Source organism: Eriocheir sinensis, chromosome 22 (genome assembly GCF_024679095.1).
Source record: "Eriocheir sinensis breed Jianghai 21 chromosome 22, ASM2467909v1, whole genome shotgun sequence".
In the NCBI taxonomy this organism is placed as follows: Eukaryota; Metazoa; Arthropoda; class Malacostraca; order Decapoda; family Varunidae; genus Eriocheir; species Eriocheir sinensis.
Window position 1 is genome coordinate 13,490,330 of NC_066530.1, and position 20,102 is coordinate 13,510,431.

The 20,102-nt window shown below is 40.7% G+C and overlaps 1 protein-coding gene across 6 annotated transcripts in view; it reads right to left on the reverse strand.

The window, feature by feature from the left end:
- Positions 1-10,317: 10,317 nt before the first annotated feature.
- The window catches only part of LOC127002097 (septin-4-like), a 28,213-nt gene continuing 18,428 nt past the window's right edge, over positions 10,318-20,102 (reverse strand). For all 6 annotated transcript variants that reach the window (XM_050867601.1, XM_050867603.1, XM_050867606.1 and 3 more), the window contains exons 4-10: positions 19,565-19,657; positions 18,235-18,400; positions 17,373-17,523; positions 16,519-16,684; positions 15,892-16,025; positions 14,239-14,340; positions 10,318-13,462 (exon numbers count right to left, since the gene is read on the reverse strand). In XM_050867601.1, coding sequence (XP_050723558.1) covers positions 13,343-13,462; positions 14,239-14,340; positions 15,892-16,025; positions 16,519-16,684; positions 17,373-17,523; positions 18,235-18,400; positions 19,565-19,657 — 932 coding nt within the window. In that variant the 3' untranslated portion in view covers positions 10,318-13,342. The remainder of the gene's footprint in view (positions 13,463-14,238; positions 14,341-15,891; positions 16,026-16,518; positions 16,685-17,372; positions 17,524-18,234; positions 18,401-19,564; positions 19,658-20,102) is intronic.

Here is a 20,102-nt window from a genome sequence, read left to right on the forward strand (position 1 = left end):
GAAGTGAGTGACTCGTGGCTCGCTGGTTGGGTCTGCGTGCGTGTGTGTGTGTGTGTGTGTGTGTCTACTGTTGCGTGTGCGTGTGTGCGTGTGTGTGCGTGTGTGTTTATGTGTTTGAGAGGTTTGTGGCACGTGAGTTTTTTGGTTGTTATTTTTGTTGTTGTTGTTTTGCCGTATAGTTTGTGTAATTTATTTTGGCACACACCATTTCATTAAGTAGAGTGTGTGTGTGTGTGTGTGTGTGTGTGTGTGTGTGTGTGTGTGTGTGTGTGTGTGTGTGTGTGTGTGTGTGTGTGTGTGTCGCCTCCCACTTCGTTTCGCATGTAACTCCTTCCTTCCCGCCTTCCTTCCTTCCTTCCTTCCTTCCTTCACTCCTTAATTTATTCCTTATTGCATCCTCCCTTTCCTTATTTGATTCCTCCGTCTCTTGTATTCGTGTTATTGTTATTGTTATTATTTTTTCTCTTTAATTCTTTCTTTTATATTTACTTCTTTCTATTTTTTCTCCTTTTTGTTATATTTTTCTTTGATTTTCTTACTTTGTTTTCTATTTCTTATCTTTTTCTTGTTTTCATCATCTCTTTGCTTCCTTTAGTCTCCTTTATATACTAACGCACGTCTAATGTTAATCTATTTTCTGATTCTTATATCGTCCATCTTTAATTAGTTTTCTTTAATTCCTCCTTCTTTATTTGCTCTTTTTATCTCTTTATCTTCTTTTCATCTTCTCTCTATTCCCTTCCTTCTTTCTCTCTCTTTCCTTTTCTCCTTCTTTCCTTCTTTCTTTTTACTTCTTTCCTTCTCTTTCCTTTCTTCCTTCTGCACTTATTTTTCCTTCCTTCTTTTTCTTTCATTGTTTTTCATTCTCTTTCCTTCCTTCCATCTGTCCTTATCTTTCCTTTCTTTCTTCTATTCTTATCGTTCCTTTATTCCTTCGCTATCCTTCCTTCCTTCCTTCTTTCTTCTCTTTCCTTCATTCCTTCTAGCATTACCTTTCCTTTTTATTTTCTTTGCTAATCTGTCCCTCCATCTTCATTATCTTCTTTCTCTGCTCTTTCATTCCCTTCAGATATGCGGTTCATTGACTTTTTAATCCTCAAAGTCACAATAACGAAGTCACTCCTAAAACGGCGACGACCTTTGCGTGTTCCTTCTCGCCATAATAATTCCCCTGACCCGCGAGTTCCCGGATGTCGTTAACCTCACACCCACACACGTAAACAACATTCCGGGGTGTGTTGTACTGCCGACACGTAGCTTCTAGACACACCTGGGGCCCTCTGTGTGTGTGTGTGTGTGTGTGTGTGAGTTTATGTCGGTCTTGAAATCACGGAGACGTAGCACACACACACACACACACACACACACACACACACACACACACACACACTAGCAACGAAATCTTGTGTACCAAAATAAATTGCTCAGTTCTATAATAAAAACGCAACAAAAATACAAAACCTTTATGTGTCACCAGACTCTAAAATGTATAAATAGGTAAGAACAAACAGGTAAAACACACACACACACACACACACACACACACACACACACACACACACACACACACACACACGCTCATGAATAACTAGCAAATAATGAAAGAAAAACATAATATCAATCTCATCCAGAATTTCTCAACCGCTAAACAGTAATAACGAACTACACTTTAATAAAACCAGCATGTGTATTAAAACTAGTAAGTAGGCATTAGTAAAAACACCAACAGAAGGCAATATGAAAGTGACAAAGGTCCATATTCTTAAAACATTTTCTCAGAGCTTACATATCCACACTTGCTAAGGCTTTCGTAGAGGTTGTGGTGGGTAGTATTTTCATGGGTAGTTTTATGACCTTAGTGGTAGTTTGACAAGGCTTCTGTTGCACCGTGAATGTGAAAAAGCACTCATTAAGAACCAGACTAACCTCCTTGTGGCCGTTAGAAGTAGTTGTTGTGGGAGCCGAAAGCGTTGAGAATACGGGCAAGAAAGAGAGATAGAAGCTAATATAAGATGATGAAATGAGTTGAGAGAGAAACGGAAAACGATGTAAGATGAAATGAGATGAAAGAAAAATGGAAACTGCTATAAGATGATGAAATGGGATGAAAGAGAAACGAAAAAAGACGTAGGATGAAGGAGATGAAAGAGAGAGCCTAAAGAAACCAAAATTTAACATACATTTAGACCTAACAGTAACATTAGCCCTTCCTCAACAACCTAACTACATCTTTTAACGATCTAACCACCGAACACACACACTCCCAACACCGCTTCCGCTCACCTCACCCCAAGCACCTAACTACCATTACCCCTTCCCCCCTCAACCCCTCCTTTCCTCCCCCCTCCCACCCTCCTTCTCCCCCCTATCCGCTCCTCCTCTCATTCTTCCCTCCCAGTTCCCCTCCATTCTTCGGTGTTTCGCTTCATGAGTCGAGTGAGTGAAGCTTCGGGTTTATGATTTGACTGTTGAGGCGATACTGCTTTTAATATGGGCTGTTTTTTTTTATGTTGTTGCTAATCAGGTTTGTTATTGTTGTTATTACTGTTGTTGTTGTTGTTTACAGTAAAGCAGGCAGCTGAAGGGCAAACAAAAGGAGAACCAAAAAGAATGCAGCAAAAAGTCCGCTAACAAAAAAGTACGCTAAAAAACAACAACTCACTGGTAGTCTAGTAAATAATCATCGGGAACGAAACACTTGAGAGAAATACACTTATCTAGGACAAAGAATTTCTCTAAATCCAACCCACGGATAAAAAATAATAAAAAGAAGATAATGGGATGGAGTCCTTTCCGTATATAATGTCGTGAATATCAACCTCACACACTCCCTGAAGTAATGCCATGCCCCTGTACTAATGCCATGAATACCAACCTCACACACTCCCTGAAGTAATGCCATGCCCCTGTACTAATGCCATGAATACCAACCTCACACACTCCCTGAAGTAATGTCATGCCCCTGTACTAATGCCATGAATACAACCTCACACACTCCCTGAAGTAATGTCATGCCCATGTACTAATACCATGAATACCAAAATCACACACTCCCTGAAGTAATGCCATGCCCTGTACTAATGCCATGAATACAACCTCACACACTCCCTGAAGTAATGCCATGCCCCTGTACTAATGCCATGAATACCAACCTCACACACTCCCTGAAGTAATGCCATGTCCCTGTACTAATGCCATGAATACAACCTCACACACTCCCTGAAGTAATGCCATGCCCCTGTACTAATGCCATGAATACAACCTCACACACTCCCTGAAGTAATGCCATGCCCCTGTACTAATGCCATGAATACCAACCTCACACACTCCCTGAAGTAATGCCATGCCCCTGTACTAATGCCATGAATACAACCTCACACACTCCCTGAAGTAATGTCATGCCCCTGTACTAATGCCATGAATACAACCTCACACACTCCCTGAAGTAATGCCATGCCCTGTACTAATGCCATGAATACAACCTCACACACTCCCTGAAGTAATGCCATGCCCATGTACTAATACCATGAATACCAACCTCACACACTCCCTGAAGTAATGTCATGCCCCTGTACTAATGCCATGAATACAACCTCACACACTCCCTGAAGTAATGTCATGCCCCTGTACTAATGCCATGAATACAACCTCACACACTCCCTGAAGTAATGTCATGCCCCTGTACTAATGCCATGAATACAACCTCACACACTCCCTGAAGTAATGTCATGCCCCTGTACTAATGCCATGAATACAACCTCACACACTCCCTGAAGTAATGCCATGCCCCTGTACTAATGCCATGAATACAACCACAACCACTCCCTGAAGTAATGCCATGCCCCTGTACTAATGCCTTGAATACAACCTCACACACTCCCTGAAGTAATGCCATGCCCCTGTACTAATGCCATGAATACAACCTCACACACTCCCTGAAGTAATGCCATGCCCCTGTACTAATGCCATGAATACAACCTCACACACTCCCTGAAGTAATGTCATGCCCCTGTACTAATGCCATGAATACAACCTCACACACTCCCTAGTAATTTCATGCCCCTGTACTAATGCCATGGATACCAACCTCACACACTCCCTAGTAATTTCATGCCCCTGTACTAATGCCATGGATAACAACCTCACACACTCCCTGAAGAAAAAAAGTGTACGATCAGTGTATCCTGCCAATCCTAACATACGGTTCAGAAATACAGTGCCTCACAAAATACTTATTAGAGAAAACTAAGAGACGCACAAAGAGGATTGGAGAAATAAAAAATGCTGCAGTGTATGACATGGAGGGTCAGGACGCGAGCATCATGGATTAGAGAACAGACAAAGATTGAAAATAAAATAGAAATATATATACCGGGAAAAGGTTGGAAGTGCACAAAGAGAGGCAAAGAGAAAATAAAAAGGCTGGGTATATATCATGGAGACACAGAAAGCGAGGGCCATGGCTTAGAGAACATATAAAGGCTGAGGACCAATGGCTTTTTTTTACAGCAAGGGAGGCAGATGAAGGACAAAAACAAAAAAGAACAACAGCAATAAAAGAAACAAAGGAGCAGCGAGTAGCGGGCTTTTTTTTATTATTGTTTCCTTTTTTTGTGCCCTTGAGCTGTCTCCTTTGTTGAAAAAAAAAGCCCGCTATTTCTTTTATATTACTACATCACTAAAATATATCAATAATTATCCATACAAAGAAATGAACTTGGGCAAACTGAAGCTTACTCATAGCAAAAAAGAACAACAAAAAAAAAAAAACAGCAAACAAAAGAAACATAAAAATCCCGCTATTTCTTATATATAACTACATCACTATATCAATAATTATCAATACAAAGAAATGAACTTGGGCAAACTGAACCCTCCTCATAGCACCTAAAATTCCAACACATAATATAAGGAAAGAACTGTCATAACTTTAAAATAAATACTTGTCTTCTCACCTACACTTCATCACTATAATATATCAATAATTATCAATACAGAGAAATTAACTAAGGCAAACTGAACCCCACTCAAAGGGCCTAAAATTTCAACACACTAAATTACGAAAGAACTGTCATAACTTTAGAAATACTTGCCTTCTCACCTCAGAAATGGGTCAGGGTAACTTCCACTTAACACTCCGCAGGTAAGTTAAATATGCGTTTGGGAGACATAGGAGTGGGCTGTAGCGGGTCTCTCTCTCTCTCTCTTCCTTTTCCCTTATACTCAGCCAACTTCCATGGGTGTGAGGGTCAGGGGAGGTTAGGTAAGGGGTGTAAGGGTGCGTGGGCGTGGGTGTGGGGTGCGTGAGGGCGTGGGAAGGGCGGGGAGATGAGAGCGATGGTGAGGGGTCCCTGGGCAGCATCTGAGGAGCGTAATCAAGAAAGCGCTCAAGTTAGCAGAGTAACCGGTACAGGAAAGGTCGCAAGAACACACCTTTGACAATTTGCGTTTTTATTAAGAATCCATAGAAATAATTATCCTTCCATCATGGTATAATCAGAGTGGGGTTAGAAATCAGTGAACATGGATGCTACACTTTCACACAGCATTTACTAGTATGATTATTTTTTCCTTGGGACTAAATATCTCTCTCTCATTTGTTCCTCATTCATCTGGTTATTCGTCTAGATACTTTTACGTTCTTTCTTTCTCTCTCTCTAATGATAATATACACTCGATGACATGCTCTCACGATTTCATGCAGGACTTCTTCTATTCTTTCTATTTTTTTCTTTCTTCCTCATTCAAACTTCTTATTCACCTACTAAATCGTGTTACTTCTTTGGGTATAACATTCTCTTTCTTCCAACCTTCATTTCATCATTTATCTTTGTGTTTTAATCTCTCTTTTGCCTTATTTCATCTTTCATCACCGTCTTTTCGTTTCTCTTTTTCATATTATATAATCTTACATCAGTTTCCATTTTTCTGTCACCTCATTTCTTGCCGCATTCTCTCTCTTTTTCACCTCATTTCATCTTTCATCTCTTTTCTTTGTTTCTCTTTTATCGTATTTAATTTTTCATCTCTCTTTCGTTTCCTTTTCACCTTATTTCATCATCAGTTTTCATTTCTCTTTTCACCTCATTTCTTTCCCCTCTTTCATTTCACTTCACTCAAAATCAGGTTCATCGTTCTTTCACACATGTCATTTCTCTTTCTAATATTCAGCTACAATGATTATCTGTCTCGTATGACCTGGCCACCTGTACCACCTCACCTTCATTCCCTACCTGTGTCTAGCTCTTCGTTAACAAGTCACCGCCTATAGAATCGCTTCCATATTTTTACTTGGCAAAGACCGCTGGGAAAGATTAGAGAGAGAAATGAATGAGAAAAAAGAAAATCATTGGTATTGCTAAGTTCATGAATATTTGAAAAGCTAGGAGAGATAAAGGAAAAGTAAGTTAGAGAGAAAAAAATCATTGGTATTGTTAAGTTCATGAATATTTGAAAAGCTAGGAGAGATAGAAGAAAAATAAGTTAGAGAAAAATAAATCATTGGTATTGCTAAGATCATTAATACATATCTGAAAAGCTGGAAGATATTAGAGAGAAAAATAAGTTAGAGGCAGAGAGAGAAGATAAAGAAAATATTTAAAAAGCTGGGAGAGATTAGGGAGAAAAGTAGAGATAATAAAGAAAATTCATTGGTAAAGCAAAGATCATGAACGTTTTGAAAAGCTGGAAGAGATTAAAGAGGGAAAATTAAGTTAGAAAGAGCAAGATAAAAAGAATCATAACTATTTATTTGCCCTCTCTGTCTACCGTTACTAACCCATTCACAGCCAAAACTATAGACACACAAAATACGGTTCAGAATCAAATCTATCCACGCCCTTACAGCCATCTTCTCTTAGCCTTCAACACTGTCCATCTCAATCCCTTACTTCCTGCTCTCATTCACTACCCACCGAGTTACATCATTTATTGTCCATTGTTTATACTCTGAGGTTTTAATTGGAAGAGAAGTTTGAGTAGACTGTCATTTGTTTGCTCTTCAGGTGAACTTAACGAGCAGCCAAGATTAAAAGAAGGAATGAACGAAGTAGAGATAAAGGAGAGAAAAGGAAAAAGTTTATAATGAAAAATGATGAATTGTTGGTAAAGTCTGACAGGTGGGAGCTCTCCACGCTTTCGTCAGCAAGTCACAAGAATGCTTCCAAGTCATTCTGTATCTGAAAATCTCGCCTACAACGATAAATGATGACACACTAACAAAAATCTAACTCTACCGTGATAGTTTGACCTTTCACTGAGCAAGACAAACAAACAACTCTCCGTCCCTTCCTGGTTTTGCTCGCCTCACAGGTAATACAAGTTCGTGATAATGACCAGTGATGAAGGGAACACTAGTGGTAGGGTTTAGCATGACCAACATCGTTATAAATAAATACAAAGTGATGTATCACTCATTACACAGAGATAGTCTTTTGAAGACCAGTAACTGTACACTATTAATACTAGAAATCGATCAGACCCAAGTCGTTTTTGGTCTTTGTGTCCCGCAGACCCTGGGAAGGAGGCTGAGGCCGAGGCGCAGTGTCCCGGCGCTCAGGGCTGTACAAACTGAAGAGGACATCAGTGCATATTTGATAAACAGTGAAGAACAACGAAGAAAAAAAATCAGTTCCTGGGACGAAATATAAGGAGGATGTGAGTCATTGGTGTGGCACAAGAGGGGTCACTCAAGCTATCTCAAAGTGGTGCCGACACACATACAAACTTAACCAACTTGCCGATTTATACAACACTATTTCCCTTAAAATTTCAAATAGGATCCCAATGAGGGTCCCAACTCTACTCTAGGGGGTAGGAATCTCCACGTCCTCTGTAGCTGCACCACTTGGGAGCGCACAGGCTGGACACCCCCACTCCCTCACCCCAGCTCAGCCACACTCACGCTCACGGCAACGGTGCCAGATTGTCGTACTCAGAGCATCATTTTTACAGGTTTCTGACCTATAACTTTAGCCAAGAAACACCAATAATTAACCATTTTAACGGTAACTCTATAAAAAAAACAGTTAAAGGGGTGGAGGAGACAGTTTGAGGGTTGGAAATCGGCAAATATTAGACCCTGAGCACGACCATCTGGCAGCGTTGGCTCACGGAGAGAAAGAATCCTTGCTCATGCAGCCACGCTCCCCACACAGCTGTCACACCGCCGCCAACACTCCCCGGCCAGGCTGCAGCGCACGAGGCGAGGCGCGACTCAAACAACACCTACGTAATTGAGCTTCTGTTTAGATATGGGTTGGGTGGCAGTGTTGATCCAAAAATGTACAGAACTATTGTATTCTGAAGTGATAAAACTACTCTTTGTCCGTGTCTAAAAGGGTAATACGGGAATACTGCGAAACAAAAGTATAAGCCTTCGTGGAAATGGTGACATCTAGTGGAGTGGGTTCCTAAAACACACCTCAGCAGTGCAGTTGTGAGTCTGATATGTCGGAGTGTTCCCCGAATGTGTCTTGACGCAGTGATGGGATGAGCAGTGACATGGCAGCGGTTCTTACAGTAAGCCCACAATTTCACAGACTAACAAAGGGGAAAAAGAGTCGTCCGGAAAACCCAGAAGCCTGAATATTCCTTTTACTATGAGTGAATGAAATAGTGAAATGTCTTGTGCTTTTTATCCAGCTAAAGCTTTTGGTAAACACTTATTTAAACATTTTTTCATATTGACCTCTCTTTTGACCTCTCTTTTGACCTCTCTTTTGGCCGCTCTTTACTTCTCACTTTTATGGGAGCAGAGGTTAGCGGGCTTTTTTTGTACACTTTCTTTTTGTTGCCCTTGAGTTGCTTCCTGAACTGTAAAAAAAGGGAAAAAAAGACATGTTTGCATATAAGACACTGCAATCGTCACTGAAATAATTTGAAATGGTACTAACAAGGGATGAGTGTAACAATAGCAATACTGTGGTCATGTGAATCAAGTAGCAGAGACAGTGAATTATATCTTGCATCCTAAAAAAAAATATGGTACGGTCAAATTTCGATAATCCAAAATTTGTCCAGAAAACCAAAAATACAGGAAATTCATATCTGCGAAATCGAAGGTTCACTGTAAGCAATAGCGGAGCACCTTACAAGGCCTGTGTCGAGTGCATGACATTAGGGAAGGTTCGGCTGTACAACGCTGGAACACGGAGGAAGAAACAAGCTCGGTACTTAGGGTCGCATTATAAGACATTTCGTTGCCCAAGAACACATATTTGACAAGGCTTTCGTAGGAGTTGTGGGCATTTCCAAGAGTAGTTTTATGACCCTGGTGGTAGTGTGACCCTTCTACTGTACCATGAACCTGAAGAAACACTCATTAGAATCCGACTGACCCCCCAAGAACACCTATTTGACAAGGCTTTCGTAGGAGTTGTGGGCATTTCCAAGAGTAGTTTTATGACCCTGGTGGTAGTGTGACCCTTCTACTGTACCATGAACCTGAAGAAACACTCATTAGAACCCGACTGACCCCCCAAGAACACATATTTGGCAAGGCTTTCGTAGGAGTTGTGGGCATTTCCAAGAGTAGTTTTATGACCTTGGTGGTAGTTTGACCCTTCTACTGTACCATGAACCTGAAGAAACACTCATTAGAACCCGACTGACCTCCTCTCTGACCTTTAGAAATAGCTGATATGGGAAGCTAAAGTGTCTTACAATACCAACCTTTGTGTTACTAAACGACTCCTCTCTCTCGCGATATATAGGACATGTTAGCGAGTCGGTACACACCTTCCAGTATTAACTCAGAAAAGGAAGTAGTACCATCCTGCAGAACTGAGCCAAGCTATTGCAGTGATGGCGTAGATGTAAAAAAAGACCCCAAAACTACGCTGGGCTATTAACTTTTTTGGTTTTTAGCTTTTTTTACTTTTCTTTGTTTATTCCCCTAGAGTTGTTTCCATTGATGTAGAAAAGGCTCATTCGTGATTCTGTATAAGTGAAAAATACCCCAAAACTACTCTGGGCTAGGTCTATTATTATTATTTTTTTTTAGCTTTCTTTATTTTTTTTCTGTGTTTATTTCCCTTGAGCTGTTTCCATTGATGTAGAAAAAACTCATTCTTGATTGTGTATATGTGAAAAGACCTAAAAACTACTCTGAGCTAAGGGAATGTCTCAGCTTTTTTTGGTTTTTAGCTTTCTTTATTTTTTCTTTGTTTACTCCCCTTAAGTTGTTGCCATTAATGTAGAAAAAGCTCATTCGTGATTCTGTATATGTGAAAATGGCCCCAAAACTACGCTGGGCTAAGGGAATGTCTATTAGCTTTTTTGGTTTTTAGCTTTCTTTATTTTTTTCTTTGTTTATTCCCTTTGAGCTGTTTCCATTGATGTAGGAAAATCTCATTCGTGATTGTATATATGTGAAAATTACCATAAAACTACTCTGAGCTAAGGGAATGTCAATTAGCTTTTTTGATTTTTAGCTTTCTTTATTTTTTCTTTATTTACTCCCCTTATGCTGTCTCCATTAATGTAGAAAAAGCTAATTCGTGATTGTGTATATGCGAAAAGACCTAAAAACTACTCTGGGCTAAGGGAACGTCTCCTTAACTCTCTTATATTCAAGTGACCGTTTCGGAACATATTTTTTTCCTCCTTATATGAGTACTAATTGGAGTGATTGATACAGGCTGGCTAACATGTCCTCTACGTATGAAGCCTGGTGCGTGTGTACGTGTGTGCGGGTGTAAGTGCGTGAGTCACCGTGTGTGTGTGTATGTGTGTTAAACAGTCAATTAATGCCTATGAGTTTTGTGCACCTCAATCTAATTCGTGTCAGCATTCACCGTGACCACCATCAGATATGAATGCCCATGTTACAAGCTCTTCCTTCCTCAGCCATTCCCTTGACGTCAGCTCCAACGATACCAGTCACTCAGGCCCTGTACCTAATGATCCGTCTATGAACCACTTTTACGGGTAGATAAGTACATTCAACATACTGTTTTCTCTGTTATAATATGAAGGAGGTATGCCTAAAAGAAAAGAGTAATTGGATATGAAGTATGTGGAGTTTAAAGGAGGTGAGAAATTGTTTAGAATCATAGTTTTCTGAGTTTGTAATACCTGGCATTTTTTTGTAAGGAAGAGCTTGGAATATGGACAAAAAGGTTCACTGATGATATATAGAGATTCCTGCTCATATAGTACAAATCCTCCTCCTCCTTCTCCTTGTCTCCTCCTCCTCCTCCTCCTTCTCCTTTCACCACTCAAATCACATCATGCACTCACCAGCAAACAGGTTATATATAATGGGTACAAAGTCTTATTAAAAAACGTAGCCCCCCATGATACATTAACACAAGTGGCCTTAGTTTCCTCCCAACACACTGCCATTCACGTTAACTCACCAACTAAGCCCCGCCCACACCAGCCAGCCAATGAGAGTTAACTTTTCCCCTGCATCCACCAATCACACGCGGATTGAGATGGAGAGGGGGCGTGGCTTCCTGGTGGACTGGCCAATGACGTGCGCTTGCCGGGGAAGGGGGAGGGGCTTATTTTCGCAGGTAACGTGAATGGAGGTTTGAGGTAACACACTTTATGTAAATTTGATGCACACGGAACACGCAACAACTAGAGATACTGTGACACTTTGTTTAGCATGGGACACACACACACACACACACACACACACACACACACACACACACACACACACACACACACACACACGATGATGCAGATTTGACGTGTGAAAATGTAATCAAACCTTCTTCATTTCTCTATAATTTAATCAGTCTTTCTTGAGCTCTTTTAAGCGCATGTGAATTGACTTAAAACACACAAAAGTGATGCATTCCTCATATATCCAAAGCACATTATCAACTTTCGTCTTAAGATCACACTAATTTGAAGGAAACACAGTGAAAAAAACGAATTGAATCTCCACATAATCATCATATCAATCACTTTTTTCTCTCTCTTTGGGTCGTGTAAATTTGCATGAAACACACAATGATACAGCGATGGTACTAAAGAAAAATCAACCATTCATGTATCCATTCTATCAACGCACAAAATGATGCAGTCTGGTTAAGCTCAAATCAAACTTCCACGTGTCCACAATAGCAAGCCTCTCTCTCTCTCTCTCTCTCTCTCTCTCTCTCTCTCTCTCTCTCTCTCTCTCTCTCTCTCTCTCTCTCTCTCTCTCTCTCTCTCTCTCTCTCTCTCTCTCTCAGGGTCACACGCACACAAAGCACACAGCAATGAAGCCTTACTAAATCATAATAAGACCTTCACATATACCCACCATCTTTCTTAGGGTTCAAATTTGCATGACACACTAATGGATTCTTCCACTCGACTTTCCATGACTGTCTCTATACATAACTTAGTGTTCATTAAATCTAAGGGTTAAACATCAGATCTGGTAAACAACTGTAAATTAGTAAATGGAGGCTTTAGATTCTTACTTAGAGAATTAAGTAATATTCACAAAAGATCCTGCACAGAGGAATGCTTAGCTCTTTCAACGAGGCATTGAAAGATCAACATTAGAACAGCCCTGAAAATACATAAGTTAAAGAATAAAGAGTTACTTGTCGAAACTGAAATAGCGATTGAGTGGGAGAGTTCAAGGTTTGGGAAATCATATCGGAGCGAGAATTAACATCTTAGAAGACATAAAATTATTGACAGTTTTGAACGCCGGAGCTGAAAATATATAAGTTAAATAATAAAGAGTTATGTCTCGAAACTAAAATAGCAACTGGGTGTGAGAGTTCAAGTTTTGGGAAATGATATCAAAGTGAGAATTAACATCTTAGAAGACGTAAAATTATTAATAGTATTGAACGCTGGAGCATTCACGAACACAGTGGGATAGAGGTTAACGTTAGACTAGTCCAGACTCTAATACATACACACAAAAAAAATAAAATCACACACACACACACGCACACACACACACACACACACACACACACACACACACACACACACAGCTCTCAGACACGCAAAAAAAGGAAAAAGAGAAAAGGGGTATTTATAGAAGCAGACTGAAACACATACATACACACGCACATGACTTTACACGCACACACACAGACACACACAAACAGACACACACATACACTGTCCTCACACAAACACAAAAAAAGGAAAGAAAGAGAAAAGGGTATAATACAAACTTGTCAAACACACACACACACACACACACACACACACACACACACACACACACACACACACACACACACACACACACACACACACAGTAAACAAACCACCACACCAGTCAGTCGCACAAGGTCATATCAAAGGTCAAGGGTCACGTCTACGCCACCAGGTCCCCGGCAGGTCACAAGTCCACCAGGGAGTCCACGGAGGGTCACACGTTAACCACGGAGTCCCGCTTGCTAGGGTCGAGGGCCAAGGACACGGCCGGCTCCTTCCCCGACTCCTTCAGCTTCTCCTGCATTTGACTCAACATCTCCTGCATGCGGCGAATCTGTAGAAAGAAAAAATTGGTAGGGCTTATTTTTTTTTACAACAAAGGAGGCGGCTCAAGGGCACAAAAAAGTAAACAATAATATAAAAAAAGCCCGCTACTCGCTGCTCCCAAATAGAATCCAAAGAGGTGGCCGAGTATTTAGGTTTTAGGTCATCTCTTGCATGCCGTGAATCTATGAAATAAAATAAAAGTATACCACCAATATATGAGGGGAATAGGGGATGGAGGAAGAAAGGGATGGGGTTGGGAAAGGGAGGAAGAAAGGGGGGGATGGGAGAGGGAGGAAGAAGGGAATGGGAGAGGGAGGAAGAAAGGGGGGGATGGGAGAGGGAGGAAGAAAGGGGGGTATGGGAGAGGGAGGAAGGACGAGGTAAGACGAGAGGGAGGAAGGGTGGTGATGACGAATGGAGGGGAGGAAGGAGGGAGAGAAGGAGGAAAGAAGGAAGGAGAGAGAGAAGGGAGAAGGGGAGGAATGAATGTGTGTGTGTGGGGGGGGGGAGAGGAAGGGGGGAGGGTAGTATGTCATCTCTTGCATGTGGGAAATCTCAAAATAATAACAATAATAATACGAATATTTAGGTTGAATGTCGTGTCTTGCGTGCGCCGAATCTGTAAAGCAATAACACTAATATCAAGGTTTTATGTCATTTCTTGCACGTGAGGAAATGAGAAATTGATCTCTCTTACTCTGTCTGTCTATCCTACTTTCTATCTATCTATCTATCTATCTATCTATCTATCTATCTATCTGGCTATCTATCTCTGTCACCCACCTCCTCGTCCTTCTGCTGCAAGAGTCGGTCAGCGTCCCCCACTGTGTCGAAGTTTGCCGCGCTCTCCCTCTTCAGTTTGTTCCTCTCCTTCAGGGCCACTTGCTGGAATGGGTGAGGCAAATGATAGGAGGTTAGGTGAAGTGAATTTTATAATCGATACACTCTTATATGACGCCTAAAATGGATTGCATGAGGAAGGTTTGGTGAATGGAGTATGAAAGGTTGAGGGGAGTGATGAGTTGAAGGATGAAGTGTATTTTATAATCGATACACTCTTATGTGACCTCTAAAATGGATTGAATGAGGAAGGTTTGGTGAAGATTGTATGAAAGGTTGAGGGGAATGATGAGTTGAAGGATGAAGTGTATTTTATAATCGATACACTCTTATGTGACGCCTAAAATGGATTGAATGAGGAAGGTTTGGTGAAGATTGTATGAAAGGTTGAGGGGAATGATGAGGTGAGGGGTGAAGTGAGTTTTATTGTTTGTGACATTCCTATATTACACCTGAAATGGATAACACGAGGAAGCTTTTGTGAAGGGAGTATGAGAGAAAGGTTGAGGGGAATGACAAGGCGAAGGATGAAGTGCATTTGACCATCTGGTACACTCTTATATGACGCCTAAAATGGATTGCATGAGGATGGTTTTGTGAAGATGGCATGAGAGAGGTTGAGGGGAATGACAAGGTGAGAGATGAAGTAGAGTTTTATCAATTGGTACATTCCTAAATTACACCAACAATGAAATGAATGAGGGTAGTTTTGTGAAGATTGTATGAGAGAGGTTGAGGAAAATGATAAGCTAAAAGATGAAGTGCTGTTTTATCATTTGGAACAGTTCTAAAATGTCCCTTTACTGAGAACATGAGCAGGTCCGTGGTCTTTCAGGGTGGGGATGTCTTTCAAATTATCAAATGACAACCTGGACCATCTTAATATGTTAGTAAGATGTACGCAATATATCAAACAATGAGGTAATAGTAGGAAGATGAACCCAGAATAACAGTAGCGTAGAATTTACACTGGGCACGAGTTAATGTTAAGAAAATGTACCCCCAAAAAACGACATATGCACTGGACACGAGTTAATGTTAGCAAAGTGTACCCAAAGAAACAACAGACGAGGTAACATTAGCAAGATGTACCCAAATAAACAAGCACCAGGAAACTAAAAAGAGACAATGGTAGGGGAGAAATGCTAAAAAAATAAAGGTCTTGATTTAGTCAGGGGAGTAGCCCAAATAAACAACAAAAGAGGTAATGTTAGGAAAATGTACCCAAAAAAGAAATGACGAGGTAATGTTAGGAAAATGTACCCAAAAAAGAAATGACGAGGTAATGTTAGGAAAATGTACCCAAATAAACAACAAAAGAGGTAATGTTAGGAAAATGTACCCAAATAAACAACAGACGAGGTAATGTTAGGAAAATGTACCCAAAAAAGAAATGACGAGGTAATGTTAGGAAAATGTACCCAAATAAACAACAAAAGAGGTAATGTTAAGAAAATGTACCCAAATAAACAACAGACGAGGTAATGTTAAGAAAATGTACCCAAATAAACAACAGAAGAGGTAATGTTAGGAAAATGTACCCAAAACAGAAATAATGAGGTAATGTTAGCGGGCTGTACCCCAAACCCAACACACCTGCATCTGGGATATACACTGCGCGCGGAAGTTCTCGTAGTGGATGTCCTGCGTCACCTCCTTCATGTCCTGCATATGCGTGGAGATGAGCATCGTGCGCAGCTTCACGAAGTCGCAGTGAGCCGTGTTCTCCACTGCAAGGCAACGGAAGGCGTCACCACGGGTTTGTTACACCGCGAAGCATTCACCACAACACACACCATATGCCACGCACCACTACGAACCATTCATCATCACAAACCACTCATCACCGCAAGTATAAAGTAATAATTGAACCAGATAAAGAATAAACCCCAAAAAAGTAGCAAAATCATCCCTCAGAAACCTCACTTCCTTCATTAAAACATTGGAATGAGGAAAATAATGCCTTGTTATTAAAGTTAAAAGAAGAGCCATCAGTCAGAGAAGAAGAGACAAGAAAATTAATCATATGAGAAAGAAAATAAAATGAAAAAAACATCAATCATAGAAGAAGCAAAGTTAAACAACGAACCATCAATCATGTAAGAGGCAAAAGGAAAATAAACCATTGGTAAAAGACGAGAAAAAAAGGTAAAATGAAAAATTAGTCACAAAAGAAAAAGTAAAATATCCTTCCCCCGACCATCCCAATCCCCGCCCCCGTACCTTCCACGATGCCCCAGGGGTACTGTCGGCCCCGCATCTTCTTCCCGGCCACCTCGATGACACAGTTCGACCCGATGACCGCGAAAGGGATGGACGCCTTGAGCTCCCGGTCCTGCTGCTTGAAGTCCTCGTCCTCGTCTGAGTCACACTCCGGGAACTGGTAGATCTGATGGGGAAAGGGTGTTAAAAGTGGTGTCTAGAAGAGAAGTGTTAGAACTACATAAAGAAGAAGAGGAAAGGAGAGAGAAGGTAGGGGAGGAAGGATGATACGGAGAAACAAAGATTAGGAGGAAAAAGTTAGAAAAGGAGAAAACGGAAGAAAGAGAAGGAAAAGAAGGAAAACGAAAAGGAAGAAAGAAGGAAAAATGAAGGAAGAATAGGAAGTAAAGGTAAAGTTGGGAGCATATTAAAACTGGATAACTGAAATGAAAAGAGGATAATTAGAAGTAAAAGGGGGTTAGAACAATGTATTGAAAACCTAAAGGAAATCATGAAGCGGTTTCTCTGAGTTGTTCCTAAAATCCATATCTTAGAATCACATTGAATCGGAGAGACTGGCCAAAGAGGACCCAAAGAAAACGTGTGAAAGAGGAAGCAGAAATTCAACGGTAGAAGAGAGGAGGAAAAAGTAAATACATAATAAAAAGTGACCTCTCTCTCTCTCTCTCTCTCTCTCTCTCTCTCTCTCTCTCTCTCTCTCTCTCTCTCTCTCTCTCTCTCTCTCTCTCTCTCTCTCTCTCTATCAATCTATCTCTTCCTCTATCTATCTATCTATCAATCTATCTCTTCCTCTATCTATCTATCTATCAATCTATCTCTTCCTCTGTCTATCTATCTATCTATCTCTTCCTCACCTTGATCTTGTTTGTCTCGATGTCGTTGAGGATGTTTGTCTTGAGCTTCTTGATCTCCGTCTTGGTGAGCGTGTCGGCCTTGGCGATCACCGGCACGATGTTCACCTTCCTGTGTAGCCGCCGCATGAACTCCACGTCCATCTGCCGCAGCCTGGGGAGGAGGATGGCGGGTTACCTTGTACTTAAGAACAAAAACGTACGGAGGCCGGTAGAGAGGTCGGTAGGAATACACAAGGCAGGTCCTGTAAACCTAACCACATCCAACCTCAATATGAACTTATCTAATCTCTTCTTGAATGTACCTATCGTATTGGCACTCACAACATGACTGCCAAGCCTGTCCACTCATCCACGACTCTATTGGTGAATCAATTTTTTAATATGTCCTTGATGAACCTGATTTTTTCCAGCTCAAGCCCATTGCTAAGTATCCAACCCGGCTCTCTTACCAGCAAAACCTAATTATCATGAATATCATCCCCCTTATTAAAGACCTTCATTCATATATAAACTGAAGTCTCATAGCACCCTTCGCCTTTCCAGAGAATGCCAATCTAAATGCTTTTCCTAATATGGCAAGTTTCTGAACCATTAAATCATTTTAGTTATCCTCCTCTGCACAGGTTCTAAAATCTTCATGGCCATTCTATAGTAAGGTGACCAAAGCTGAAGCGCATAATCGAGATGAGGATTATAGCTACCCACAATCAAAATACTACCCTTCCCGACATTGAACTCCATCTGACATTAAAATACTTATATGCATATACTGAATACTTTATACAGCTGTTGAGCCTTAAACCATTTTCATCGCTTTATTCAATAAGTTAAGTTTTCTCTCCCACCCTCACCCGTCACTCACCCATGGCCGTAGGGGGGCACGAAGTAGAGGCAGCAGTGTACGCGGTGGTCCTGGATGTTCTTGCGGTTGAGTCCTGATTCATCCTGGAAGAACTTGTTGAACTGTTCGTCCACGTAGCGCTCCACCGACTTCCAACCCTCCTCGCAGTTCACGGCGTCCCCGAACCCTGGACATAGGAAAAGGGAATCAGTAAACAAGTAAAGCAAAGAGAAAAGAAGGAATAGAGAACAGGGTGATGCGTGGTTGATTAGAAGGGAGAGATGATTAAAAGAGGTAGCATTTCACAGCATCCTCGCTCCCTGGAAACGGAAAAGGAACAAAAGGAAAAAAAAAGAAAGTAGAAGCAGAAAAGAAGGTAATAAATGGAAGGAATAGATACGAGGGTTATGAACTGAAGGAACTGAAAACAAAAAAGATATAGGAAGCTAAATGGGAGAATGGGGTAAAGGAAAAGAGGAAAACGGAACTTCGAATAAGTAAAAAAGAAAACATGGAGAAAGAAGGAACAGATATGAGGATGATAAGTGGTTGAAGAGGAGGAAATGACGATTAAAAGAGGGGTATAAGGAGATGAAGAATGGGAGAAGGAGGTGGATGAGAAGAAGGGAGAGAGGCAGAAGATAAGAGAAGAGGTGATGAAGGAGAAAAGGCAAGAGTCTGATGAATGAGACGAAAGACAAGGGAGTTTGGAGGAGATGGAAGTGGAGGAATAGAAGGAGAAAGGAGAAGAGGAAAGAAGGAGAAAGAAAGGATGGAAGGAAGGATGATACGGAAAAACAAAGATGAGGAGGAGGAAAATGAGTAAGAAAAGAGAAAATGGGAAAAAAAGAGAAAGAAAAGGAAAACGAGAAGGAAGAGGAGAAAATGGAGGAGGAATAGAGAAAGAAGAAGAAGAGGAGAGAGAAGATAGGGAAGAATGGATGATACGGAGAAACAAGGATGAGGAGGAGGAGAATGATTCAGAAAAGAGAAAATGGGAAAAAGAGAGAAAGAAAAGGAAAACGAGAAGGAAGGGAGAGGAGAAAATGGAGGAGGAATAGAAGGAAAAAGAAGAAGAGGAAAGAAGGAGAAAGAAAGTATGGAAGGAGGGATGATACGGAAAAACAACGATGAGAAGGAGGAGGAGTAAGAAAAGGAGAAAATGGAAGAAAGAGAAGGAAAAGAAGGAAAACGAAAAGAAAGGGACAGAGAAAAATGGTGTAGAAGGAGAAGGAAAAGGTGAAGTTGAGGGCATATGCTACAGATGAACGTGGCCCCAGTGCTCAACTCCGAGACAAACAGAAAGACAGACAGACAGATAGACAGACAGGTAAACAGACTCAACACTTACCTGGCGTGTCAACTACCGTCAGCCGAAGCTTCACGCCCCGCTCCTCTATCTCTATCGTCTTCTTCTCTATCGTCACCGTCTTCTCCACCAAGGCTGAAAAAAAGGAGAGGAGATTAGGAGGCAAGAACAGAAAAAAAAAATATAAATATATATATATATATATATATATATATATATATATATATATATATATATATATATATATATATATATATATACAAATATATATGTATATATATATATAGATATATATATATATATATATATATATATATATATATATAAATATATATATATATATATATTCTGTTTTTCTTTTTGTTTCTATTGTGGTTAAAGAAAATGAATAATACAGAAAATGGGAGGAGGTTGAAGGTAGGGATTGATAGATACATAGATATAGAGAGATACATAGATAGACACAGAGACAAGCCAGTCGTCGTCGACAGACCGACTTGGTCGGATAGATTTCGACCGCCGATAGAGTCGGTCTGTCGGCATCCTGCTACGGGCCGCCTTTGGCAAAGGCCAGTGCTCC